Source organism: Drosophila gunungcola, unplaced genomic scaffold (genome assembly GCF_025200985.1).
Source record: "Drosophila gunungcola strain Sukarami unplaced genomic scaffold, Dgunungcola_SK_2 000144F, whole genome shotgun sequence".
Lineage (NCBI taxonomy): Eukaryota > Metazoa > Arthropoda > Insecta > Diptera > Drosophilidae > Drosophila > Drosophila gunungcola.
The window spans coordinates 59,545-72,982 of record NW_026453305.1 but is presented as its reverse complement, the minus strand read 5'-3'; the positions used below and the strand labels follow the sequence as shown (position 1 = coordinate 72,982).

The 13,438-nt window shown below is 36.4% G+C and overlaps 1 protein-coding gene across 3 annotated transcripts in view; it reads left to right on the top strand.

Moving 5' to 3' along the window:
• Positions 1–8,122, top strand: part of LOC128265647 (uncharacterized) — an 81,786-nt gene extending 73,664 nt beyond the window's left edge. For 2 of the 3 annotated variants that reach the window (XM_053001822.1, XM_053001823.1), the window contains 6 exons: positions 769–918; positions 3,082–3,225; positions 5,263–5,565; positions 5,859–6,127; positions 6,190–6,448; positions 6,506–8,122. In XM_053001822.1, coding sequence (XP_052857782.1) covers positions 769–918; positions 3,082–3,225; positions 5,263–5,565; positions 5,859–6,127; positions 6,190–6,448; positions 6,506–6,861 — 1,481 coding nt within the window. In that variant the 3' untranslated portion in view covers positions 6,862–8,122. Of the gene's footprint in view, positions 1–768; positions 919–3,081; positions 3,226–5,262; positions 5,566–5,858; positions 6,128–6,189; positions 6,449–6,505 lie in introns of those variants that run through there. The other variant, XM_053001824.1, reaches the window with a different exon arrangement.
• Positions 8,123–13,438: the final 5,316 nt, after the last annotated feature.

The following is a 13,438-nucleotide window of genomic DNA, read 5'->3' as shown; positions in this document are numbered from 1 at the left end:
GCGCAGTTAGGTAACTCCGATGGTCTACTTGCAATCCTGACATCTTTAAAAATCTGGACTTGCAGTTTTTCAGATAGGAGAGTCTACGAGAGAACGAATGAGGCTTGTGAGAAACTTTCTGTGAGGGGAAATGAAGGCACATAAATATCGAAAACAGCAGCGAGTAAGCCGTATACCCATAAATACAGTTTTGTAATTTTAACAGTTTGTCCTCAAACGGTCAAATTCGCAAGCAGACGCGGCTGGAATTTTCAAAATATCAAATGTTACATCAGTAGAAGCACCAGAAATAAGAACTGGTTGCATAGTTACCTTTTTGTGTTTGTTTAACAAAAACAAGGGTAACATATTTTTAATTGTGGAAGATTTTCTTATAAAATGACTAGGAGCAAACAAAACTAGAATACATAATAACAACAATAAAATATTTGTAAAAACCAATGTTCTGAACATTTGCCGACACAGATGGAAACATTAAGATAAAAACTTCGACTTACCAAAGTCTGCTCCGTTCTCAAATCTGTAAAACCTTTTTAACGTATATGGCATTTATTAAAATTTCAACAGAAGACAGAAGAAAATTAAGACACCTACAAAAAAATGTGTATAAAAAACAAGGCAAAATTAAAGATGTAAACACAGGAGTCTAGGGAACGTGTAACTGCTCTTTCGACTAGGCTTCTCCCCTGATATTAACTACCTGAAACAGTTGAACCCATTTTTTTTAATTACATTAAAAAATTTAATGCGAATTAATTTATATTTTAGATGAGTTTCGCAGTAAGGTTGCTTGCCATAGTGATGTTGCCCAACTAGAGTGCAATCCTTACTCCCGGATAGCCGTATATAGTGCCAGCTTTGGAAGAACCGAGTACGAGAGCATTCAATGCCCCCAGCCGCAAGGGGTTCGCGAAGAAAGTAAGTTTGGTTCCGATTCGCACAATGTGCCAATTATCTTATTTGTTGGAAAAATTAATAGCTCGTTTCATTTATGGTGAATTAAAAAAATATATATTTTTTTTTATTTTCTTACACACAAATTTTAAAAGGCATTTTAGAGTGCTTCAAAGTTTAAGACAAACTTTAAACGCGTTTTTTCGAAAACGGCTAGACTGATTAGTCTCAAATTTTAACACGAGCTTCTGAAATATATTTTTAAATAACTAGTCGAAGTTAAGGCTTAAATCTAGAGCGCGTAAGATTCCGGGCTAAATTCTCAGTCGAGTCATGTGTTTTTTTATAAAAGGGTTTCGTTATTAAAATGCTTTTATTTTAACGTAAAACAATAAGATAATACCGACGGGAGAGGTAACACTCGTTTTCAAATTTAATTTATATATAAGGTCAAGTAAAAAGTAATCTATATATAAACAATAGATGACTTTAGTTATCTGTATCTCGCGTTGTAAAAGTCCGATTTAATTAGGTACCGTTAGAAAGTTGAGCTTTCGTACTAAAAAATCTTTTAGAAAAGTTTTGTGATCGACAAGAGAGACAGAGCTCGATAAATATTGAGACCGGCAAGGAAAAAATTCGCTAAAAAATTCCTCGACAAAGGCAAAAACGCAAGACAGACAGCTTAATATTTAAATTTAAATGTAAATGTATGGCCCTAATACTGTAACTGCCAGCCATGCACAATTCTGGTTTCGTCTATTTCGTTCTGGGAATTTTGATGTTAAAGATAAGGCACGCTGAGGAAGACCAATCGTCAAAAATGCCGACAAAATAATGGAAATCGTTGAGTCTGACCGTCATTCAAGCAGTAAATCAATTGCCCAGGAGCATAACATTGCTTCAAAAACAGTTTGGAACCATTTAACAAAGGCTGGATACACAAAAAAGCACGATGTATGGGTGCCAAATGAGCTATCAAAATAATAACTTTTAGACCGAATTTCGATCAGGGAATCGCTGCTGAATCGCAAAAAAACCGACCCGTTTTTGAAGCAGATGGTGACTGGTTATGAAAAGTGGCTCACTTACGACAACGTGGGGCGAAAACAGTCGTGGTCGAAGAAGGATGAGCCTGCCCAGGCGGTGGATAAGCCAGGATTGACGGCAAGAAAGGTTTTGCTGTGTATTTGGTGGGATTGGCAAGGAAATATTTACTATGAGCTGCTCCCCTATGGCCAAACACTTAATTCGGTTTTGAACTGTCAACTATTAGACCGTCTGAAGGAAGCAATCGACCAGAAGCACACCATTTTGGCCAATAGGAAAGGAATTGTTTTCCATCGTCAATAGCGACTCGCCAGAAGCTCCGATAACTTGAATGGGAGGATATTTTGCATCCACCTTATAGACCGGACACCGCTCCAAGTGACTACCACCTTTTCCTATCAATGTGGAACGATTTGGATAGTGTAAAATTAGTTACAAGACAGGATTGTGAAAACCGACTGGCTCAGTTTTTTGCAAATAAGGACGAAGGATTTTATGAGAGGGGTCTTATGAAATAGCCATCAAATTGGCAATCGATTGTAGAAAAAAATTTTCTTATTTTAAATAAATCGGTTAATTCTAACCATAACCATTTCATGTACAAATAATGGATTACTATTTACTTGACCTTATATATATGTATAACAAACAACAATTTGAAACCAAATTACGGTTTAAGTCGTTTCTTATTATCAAAACAAAATGTTTGAAAAAATTATTGATGTACTTAAATTTTTTTTTTCTAAAAAAAATGTTTAATCAAACTTAGTATATTTGTTGACTTTATACTTAAGCGACTTGACTCAGAAGGAATTATTTAGCATAATTAATTAATTAATTATTTAAGTTAATATTTATTGTAGACAGTTTACAGTCACACACAATTGTGGGACATGTTGATTGATTTTAACCATTTTGAATCTCAATTAGTTCATTATAAATATTCGTAGAGCTAAAAAGTTTATTTCGAGTCACACTTCTTAAATTTATTTTAAATAAATTAAGTTTTTTTAACGACGTTAAAAAGTGTTTTGGCCAACACACGTTTATTCACCACAACATGCAATTCGTTTTCTTTTTATCTATCTTTTCTCTGTGAGTTTATATATACTGATTCTTGCATCTTGCCTTCTACAGCATGCCTGGCCTCGTTCGCCACGGAGACCGTGATGAAAATTTGCCATGGGCGACGAAGATGCAACCTGGCTGCAGACCCCAAAACTTTTGGTTCGCCTTGTCAACCCAATTCTCGTATGTACCTGAAGGTTGTTTATACATGCGGTAAGTGGGAAGATGAAATTTGTGGCGGAACAGTGAGGTGGAGGCCTGATCCCACAGAGCACCATTCTTTAGCGGGATTGTCCGAAAGTTTTTGCAGTTCCAAAAATATTTCAGTTAGTCAAAGAGGTGGATTAACGATCCCCGCATTTTAGTTTTTGTATGTCGACCATCTTAATTTATGTGAGCCAGAGGTGTGGTCGAAAGAAAAGTGGGCTTATGCTGCAATTTGTATAGAATAGATGTTAACTCTAATATAAAAGTTTATTATTTCTTAGTAGGGACCTGCACGAGTTGAGATATTGGAATCGTAGGTCTTGGAATTATGGAATCATCGACTAACAGCTCATGTCATGAGCTATGATTCTATTAACTCGATAAAAAAAACAGTTCAGATCGAGTAGCTCACAGCAAGAAAACAAACAATTTAATCAAGCTTATATTACTCAAAAACAAGAAAGAAAGCAAACTTTCGGCAAGCCGAAGTTCATATACCCTTGCAGCTATTGCATGAATTAAATACTTTTGAAAACATTTAAATTATGATTTACTTGAGTATATGCTGAAATACATTGAAACTATGATGATTTGCAGCAATATTATTAGATAGTTATTTTATATATTTTGATTATTTCTATGGGAGCTATATGATATAGACGTCCGATTTTGATAAAAATTTAAAACATAATTCTGAAATAATTAAACATTGCTATATGTCGAAGAACTAAACAAAAAATTAAAAAACAGAAAAGTTATAATTTTTTTCATTTATTTTTCCGATTGTTCCTATGGGAGCTATATGCTATAGTCGTCCGATTTTGATGAAATTTAAACCGTAAATCAAAAATATTTTACCATTACTATATGTCGAAGAACTAAACAAAAAATTAAAAAACAGCAAAGTTATAATTTTTTTTAATTTATTTTTCCGATTGTTCCTATGGGAGCTATATGCTATAGTCGTCCGATCCGGCTCGTTCCGACTTATATACTACCTGCAATAGAAAGACAACTTTTGGGAAAGTTTCATGCAGATAGCTTTAAAACTGAGAGACTAGTTTGCATATAAACGGACGGACAGACGGACGGACAGACGGACGGACAGACGGACATGGCTCGATCGACTCTACTAGTGATGCTGATCAAGAATATATATACTTTATAGGGTCGGAAACGTCTCCTTCACTGCGTTGCAAACTTCTGACTGAAGTTATAATACCCTCTGCAAGGGTATAAAAAACAGTTTAAACAGCTCATGGCAAATATTTCTGGTGAGGCAAACAATACGGGCAAATTTTCGTTAAACTTTATATGCTACTCGAGCGCATGACTCCAAGAGCTTATGATTCCAATCCATAAATGTAAATGTGACGATTATAACTTTTATGAATAAAAAATTTAGTGGTCTATATGCCTAATTTTAGTGGCCTCGGCAAAATTTTCGATCGATCAAATTAAGGTGACAAGACCAAATAGAGTATTATCTGAGATTTTTATACATAAAAATCCCGAGTAATAATTATTTGAGATTTGTCAAAATAAAATTCTCAAATAATGATTACCTATGATTTGTCAAATAACTAAAATAAATATAAATCTTAAATAACAATTTTTATATTAAAAATGTGGAATTCAATTTTTTATTTTAGTTTTAAAACATGGGGGAAAAACAATTTTAATGTATTAAACATTTTGTTATTCCAATAACGATTATTTTTGGTCCCTGATTAAAAGCAGAACATTTTGAATGTAACATTTTTGGGAGCTGATTTACTCAAGCTGTTTTGCTGAAAGGGGAGTCTAGTACACTCTTTTAGTATACTCATGTCGGACTCTGTTTCATAGCATTCAATCAGTTTGATAAAGTAAGACCCCCTTAAAAAATTCTACTTGCGCTACTATGAGTGTTTATGGCTGTTCTTGGATGGACGATGATGGCTCTGTGGGAATACCAGTTTGACGTCTGTCAAAAATCCCAACTGTTCCGCTTGGATGTTATCTATGGGATTGGGCTATAATCTTATTATTGGGCCTGTCTAGTGCCAAAGCAAGTTCTTAAGGAAAACAAGGATTCGGAAAAGGAGCCGGATGAATCTGAAGGCTTTGAGGGCGATATGATCGACCTCTACGAAGATGAATTGATTTATAAGGAGTCCGAGGCGATTCCTAAGTTGCACAGCAACTCAACAACGTTAGGACGCCGCAACGGCACCAGCTGGCTGGGGACGGGATCCGAGAATCCAACAACCAATCAGACCATGACGAACAACTCTCTGGTCACATATGTCGATAGCAGTGTTGTGAATCCAGTAATGACACACAGTGCTGACTTGAGCCTGGAAGGTAAGTCATATTTAACAAACGAAAGATTTCTCAGCTTTTTCTTGCGGATAAAACTTAATTAAAAACAAACAATTTAAGCTTTCTGATTCGATTGGAAATGTTCTTGAGCCCTGACCTCTTTTAGTTCACAGTTTTTGTACATTTTGGGTTTGTTAAATTAAATTTGATTAAGGGGTTCACGACTTGAACTAATGACAAAATTTGGCTCTTATTTTTTGGTTGCTCTTTATTGACATTAATCATTTTAGTTGTTATGTAGTCCAGTTTTTTTTTTAACTTTTGTATTTTTACAGAGGACCAGGAGCGTCTCTATTTGTATCTGCTTGCCTTGGGCTCACTCGGAGTGCTCTTCTCCATAGTTATTATCGCCACTAGGCTAGTGCTTCAAAAGCGGCGCGATCTGAATACTAACACGCACTCAAGCTCAACTAAAGTGAGAGCAAGAGGAGGCATAGTTGAGGACACAATCACTCCGAGCGGATTTAACGACACGATTTCCGAAATAGACGCTGACATTGACTTAAAAGCATCGCAGCCTGTACCCTTCGTGTCCAAGAATGAGGTGCGTATTTTTTAATAAGGTATCTAGGTTATCTTCCCACCTTGTTACCTGCCCCCATGCAGAACTATTTAACGTACGCCCCGACGAGCAGCCTATACGCCAGCTTATCCCCCAACCAGCTCACATCAGTGGCTAGCCCGGTACCCGACGCCGGGATAATGGCAAATCCGCTCTTGTTGGGGACTCGACAGTCACCCGACCTTCTTGGCATTACCCCGGGAACCTTCGGGACCACAAGTATAGCCAGTCAGGCTCAGGTGGCGGGCATTCTGACCTCGGCTATTGTGGTTGGAACTAAAACCTCCAGTAGCAGTGCTCTAAGTAAGTATTCCCGCCGACCAATTTATCATTGATTCCAAAATTGTTCTCCCTCGGAAGGCACCATGGTACCCATAAGTTCATTGGCTCATTATACAACGGCGCCGACAATCAGAGGCGGGTATATCGTTAACGCCGAAAGCATAGGCGTGCTTCATCGACCGAATAACACGCCGACCCCACCAACCTCGCTGCCCGGGGGCTCGCCAGAGCATCCTCCTCAAGCAGTTCCGTTACCTTCCCCATTGGCAATGACTGTGATCCCACAAAGTCATGTGCCTATGACAGTTGGGGGAGCATCGACATTGCGACGCGTCAAGCCCCCCTTGTTGCAGTCACAGCTTTCATACGACGGTACTGCCCCACGCACTCTTCCCACCGGCGTGGCCATTGGCTCACAGATTTACTACGGGTGACAAAGCACACTGGGCCGCGATCCCCATATGCTCACAACTGCTTTAAGTGTGGGAATAGGTGTGGCTCCGTCAATTTTCAGCACCCAGAATCCGACAGAAGCGGCAGATCGCGTTAGCACGGTAGAGAACATTTCTTCATCTTAGCCATCGACGCAAGCAGATCCAAGCTGCTCTACGTTCCTGAACAACTATGGGCTAACTGCTATTGGCAGTTCGATTGAAAAGAAGTGTGGCTATTCTCGCTCTCAGCTTAACCCAAAAATTGAGTAAGAGGCTTCCACCCGATGCACTGCCTTGAAATTGGTTATCGAAATATAGAAGCTGTTCTAAAAATGTACTAGTAACCGGCAAATGTAATGAATAAATCCTTTTTCTAGATAATTTTCAGATTTGCTACATAGTTTATATGGCTTTCCACCAGCGAGGCCACTACAAAAATTTAAATTTATATTTGCGGTGTTGAAAATATCTTGACCTGAAGGTTGTTGTAACAAACATAAAAGTAAACTCTGTATATGTGGTCAGAAACAATCTTAGATCGCAATTAAATTGCTTCTTACCGCAAAGTAGGGGAGTTTTCATAAATGGTGAGCTTAGAAGCAACCTTTGGCCAAAACATGTTTACGATCTGCCCAATCCTCATTATTTTATAGCCCAATTTCACAGACACCCATTTTCATTCTCCGCACAATAGACATCATTATTAGAAAAAAAAAGGATAAGTTATTGTTTCTGTTGTCCACATTCAAAGTGTTAAAAATTCGACAAGGAATAAGTCTATTTAAATAATTTAATGTTTATAAGAGTGTAAATTTAGTATAAAAATACTAATGCGTTATCGATACTTCGTAAGAATTAAAATTGCCGTCTTTTGACTTTTGTAGTACTTTCTTTGAAGTAAAATATGCATTGTTCTTAGAAGGATAATTAGAAAACTTAATGCTTGTGTTCTTGCTTAGGTATAAAAATGTTAGTGTTCACACATTATAATTTTGATACCCTTGCAGAGGCTATTATAATTTCAGCCGAAGTTTGCAACGCAATAAAGGAGACATTTCCAACCCTATAAAGTATATATATTCTTGATCAGCATCACTAGGCGAGTCGATCTAGCCATGTCCGTCTGTCCGTCCGTTTCTACGCAGTCTCTCAGTTTTAAGGCTATCTGCATGAAACTTTCCCAAAAGTTGTCTTTCTATTGTAGGTAGTACATAAACGGAACGAGCCGGATCGGACGACTATAGAATATAGCTCTCATAGGACCAATCGGAAAAACAAATGAAACCAAATTATAAGTCTGCTGTTTTTTAATTTAATTTTTAGTTCTTTATTTAAAATAATATAAAATATTTTAGAATTACGGTTTAAATTTCATCAAAATCGGACGAATATAAAATATAATTTTTTTTATTTTAACTTTTTTTTTGTATTTTTTTTCAAAAATTCTTTTTGACTTATTAATAATTTAACAGTTCGGAATTACGCTTTTAATTTTTTTAAATCGAAAAACGATAGGAACTAACCAAAAATTGAGCTGCAAATTATTATAGCTTCAATGTTTTAAACATATATGCAAGTTAATCATAATTTTAATGTTTTCAAGAATGTTTAATATTTGCAATAGCTGCAGGGGTATATGAACTTCCTTACTTCCTTTCTTGTTTTAATTTAATCTCAACCGCATGTCCAAACTGTTACGAACTTTTTTTAAAGTTTAAATTCTAAACAAACTACCCAGTGTCTTGCCATTGTAGAATAGCGGTTTTCGTTGAGTAAAAGGGAGGAATGTGTTCGTTGAAAAGCATGTAACAGGTGGAAGGATTCGTTTTCGACCCAATAAAGTATAAATAATATCTTGATCAAGATTAATAGCCAAGTCGATCTAGCCATGTCCGTCTGTCTGCCCGTCTGATGTCTGTATTTCTGTCCGTACGTATAAACTTCCAGATCTTAGAAACTATAAAAGCTCGAGATTTTAAGATTTGACATGCAGATTCAAGTAGTTCTTACGCAGCGCAAGTCTATTTCAAAACGGGCTGTCTGTGTGTTTCGGTCAAATCAATTGGTAAACACAAACATTTTCAAAATCGACGTCTTAAGTCCTCTGCTCGGCCGCTGCTTTGCCAGGGAAACACATAACCTTATGATAATAAGGAAGGGTCGTGGTGATCGCTGATGTAGAGCTACAGAACCAAAGAACTGTTGGCGGGGGTGGGGGTAGCTTCTACTGTTGGCTATGCAGTTCGACAGGTAGCGCCACTTAAACTCCGATTGTTTTATGGGGAAATATTCATTTTTAAATTTCTTTCATGAGCACCCGGTATTTAATGGTTGATGCAGTATCTATGCCATGTTAGTTTTCTTTAAAAGTCGAGTTAAGAGTAATTAGTTTCTACTTAAAACAAGTTGTAAAAGGCAATCCATAGCGTTTTCCCAAAAAGAGTTTTCAATTTGAAATTTTTTATTTTATAAATTTTTACTTTGTTGATCTAGTCGTGATTCGGCTTGATATTTTCATTTTAACTGTCAAGTGCCTTCCTTATTAGCCCTTAAGTGTGTATTTTATGTGAACTTAAAACCTCCAACCTTTGGATAGTAACATTCGGTTAGAAAAATTGTAAATATGTAATGTAGTATTCAAAATATTCGAGTAATAGCAAACCCACAATTACATTAACAGTGATCTGCAACCTGTTGTAATGTCAATGGCGGTGTTTCAGATATGTAAATGAAATTTTAGTTGACCGGATCTTTGGATACCAATAAAACACAATTAATCCTGTGTATATAAATATTATTTTAGGTCATTCTTAAGATTTAGGCTAATTCACAATTTATAACTGATATTCGTGTAATAAAACGTTCGAGTAAATAAAAAATAAACAAATAAATCATAAAAAATTAATGCTGGCACAAAATTAAACCAATTGAGTTGTTTCATGGGTATGACAAGGCATTGAGTATGCCAATCTTTTATAAACTATTTGAGTTGGGAAAGAAATGTGTATAATAAATTTACATTTTGAGTTCATTGTAAAAGAGTTAAGGGTTCATATTACTTAATTTAAATGTAAGTATTGTAAAATTTTTACGGTTCGTTTTAAATCAATAAATTATTTAGTCGTAAATTAATTTGTTCAGAAAATTAATTAAGTTGAATTGGAACTTGTTTCAGATTTTAAAACAGTTTGTTAAAGTTTAAGGTTTTTTATCAATAACTTTTATGGTAAAGAATTGAATTGTAAAAAAAAAAAACAAATAAAATTTGCGTAAGTAAATTTTATGCAAAGTAAATTCTAATAAAAGTAAGTGACGAACAAGATTATCGATTATTGACCAAGAATATCGACACCGAAATAATAAATTACTACACCTACATACTTAAAAGAAGCAAAGGTCTACCAGTAGTTATCAAAAGAATCGAATCAACAGTCCCTATCGGCGAGATAAAAGATGGTCTAAATAAAAAGAGCAAACATAATAACATAAATAAAATTCGCCATCCGATGTTTAAGGTAGAATTGTCGCCTGAAAGTTTGCCTTAAAAAATGAAGTTCACCTAATCTGCAAGCTTATAATATGTATTACTGAACCGCCGAATCACCTGTTGAGGAACCCTACAAACAGAATGGAATCCTATTGCACTTTGCGCGGAGTCTGCTTTGCCTGTGGCTATGCACATACAACTGAGGTCTGCCCTGTAAATAAGGAAGACCATTCTGCCAGCTATAGAGGCTGCCCTGTCTATAAAGAGTTAAAAACTCGCCTTAGACAACAAATAACGGCAGCTCGAAACCCAGTCACCCTACAAAACATTCCGTATATACCATTATCCACGACCACAGGAGTTTATATTGCTCAGGCGTTAAGTTATAGCAACGGGTCACCCGCCTCAGCCTCTAAGCCGACAATTCACCAAGCCGATGCAGGAATAATGCAGCTCCAGACCAGATCAGAAATTACTGCCCCCTCGTCTAGTGGATCAGAATCAATGGTGGTAGCTATGACAACCACAATGGTAGCAATGCAACAAACGCTGTAGTTGCTCATGCGCACACAAAATCTCTTGAGCTCTTAATCACACAAAAATTGGTTTAGATTTTTTTTTTATAACAGTTCCATTTTTATACCCTTGCAGAGGGTATTATAATTTAATTTACCCTATAAAGTATATATATTCTTGACCAGTATCACTAGGAGAGTTGATCTAGCCATGTCCGTCTGTCCGTCCGTCTGTCCGTCTGTCTGTCCGTTTCTACGCAAACTAGTCTCTCAGTTTTAAAGCTATCTGCATGAAACTTTCCCAAAAGTTGTCTTTCTATTGCAGGTAGTATATAAGTCGGAACGAGCCGGATCAAACGACTATAGCATACAGCTCCCATAGGGACAATCGGAAAAATAAATTTAAAAAAATTATAACTTTGCTGTTTTTTAATTTTGTTTTTAGTTCTTCGAGATATAGTAATGGTTAAATATTTCAGAATTACGGTTTAAATTTCATCAAAATCGGACGCCTATAGCATATAGCTAACATAGGAACAATCGTGTAGCTGCCATAGGAACTATCGAATAATTAAGCTGCAAATCATCATAGCTTCAATGTTTTTAAACATACACGCCAGTAAATCATAATTTTAACGTTTTCAAGAGTTTTTAGTTTTTGAAATAGCTGCAAGGGTATATGAACTTCGGCTTGCCGAAGTTTGCTTCCTTTCTTGTATTGTCTACTTCCTTACAAATTATATTTTCGGTGATTGGTCCAATTAAAACTCTACAATTAAGTTTAATGACATTAATTGTGAGTGCAAAAATAAAACATTAACTCTTCGCCTTGACGATCTGGGAGCAAAAGCGAGTACTAGAGCTGGCTCGATTCGGTTTAGTAGTGTCGATATTTAGATTGATTGCTGAAAACTATAAGTTACGTTAACGTAATGAAATAGTTCTAACGAAAATCAAGTAGTTTTAAGGCCTAGGCAGAATTGTTGGTGGTTGAGATTAAGGATTGAATTTTTTCATATATTTAGTCCTTGTTGGTATGACTTCCATGAGCTGGCGCCAAAGAACTTGGGCTTCAATTTTAAGCCGGTGTCATGTTGCGTGCGCTTTATAGTTACTAACTCGTTCACTTTATAGTTTAATTCCTTCTAACGTCCTTTGCTGAAGGTCTTACGATTCTCTTGCTGAACTTAAGCAGTGTTCTCCTGTGCTTTTGTACGAACGGTATCTCTTTCCTGTTCCAATGCCTCGATAGCGGCATCTTCTAAGAACGTGTTCAGCTTGGACATTTCAACGCCTGTCAACAGCTTAGAATTTATTAAACACATCGTCTACCTTGAGAATGCAATTATAGTTCTTGCTGGTCTGCTCTATGGTCCAACGTGGTCAATATGATATGTTTCCAAAGGCTTAGCATTTTTGTTTATAGGTTTTAAAAAAACATTTCTATTATCCTGCCTTACCTTTAGAGATGATATATTTAACACAACTATTTACCTCTCCTACTACTTTTTTCGATAAGTTGGGTATGTAAAACGTTCTCTCAACTGCCTCTTGAGTCCTTCGTACCTAGAAATGCCCTTGCTTATGGGCCATTCTAAAAATTCCATCCTCCATCAGAGTCGGCACCACGATACATTCCTTGACGGGATCCTTGTACAACATGCCGTGTTTGACATAAAAATCATCGTATTTGCTGTTTTTCAGAGCTGCCTCCACTGCTCGAAACCATGATTTTTGAGACTGTGCTCCCTGAAGCTTATGGTGCAGTGTGTCTTTCAGCATAAGGGCGGGGTTACGCCCTATTTTTAAGGTTTTTTTTTTTGCTTAATACTAATCAAAAAAAATTTTTTTCTATTCGGAAGATTATGTTGAAAAAATACACGTTTGGAAAAAAATGGGCGTGGTCTTACCCTTTTATTAGGATATCACTTTTTTTTTTCTTTTGAAGTTATTTTCAAAGTAATCGCATTAAGTGTATTGAAACAAGTTTTAAAAACCCTGTAATAAAGAAATCTATAATTTCGTTTTAATTAATATTTTATGTGGCACACCTATTGTTCATTGTCCTCATTTTCCAGCTGAACATCCCATGAACTTCCGAAAATATTGTCTTCCATCTCATCCTCCTCCAGATCGCTTATGTTATTAAGTTCGTAAGATAGAAACTTTACAACCTCATTTGGAAGGCTCTGCTTCTTTTGAATACGTCTGTCCAGGTTTACACTGGATATTATTGGATCAGATGTATCCATCGTTCTTTGGGAAACGTCCGAAAAGTTGGCAACACGACTGCATTTCTTTGCATGGTGCGATCGGACTTATAGAATTTGTTTCTTGATTCGGCATCCTCTTCTCCAAAGTAACCCACCGGAAGTACCGTGTTCTCAATAATATCACCAGAATGCACAAGGATTTTATGGACTGTCGCAGTCATAGGCAGCCAAGGATACTCATCAATTATAAGTTCAGCAGTTTTAAAGCAGAAGATTTGAACTTTGGTGACGTCTTTTGGAATCTGGCTTGAGAGACATATTAATATAGTTCTCAGATTTGTGATAAGCCTAAGGCCTATTCC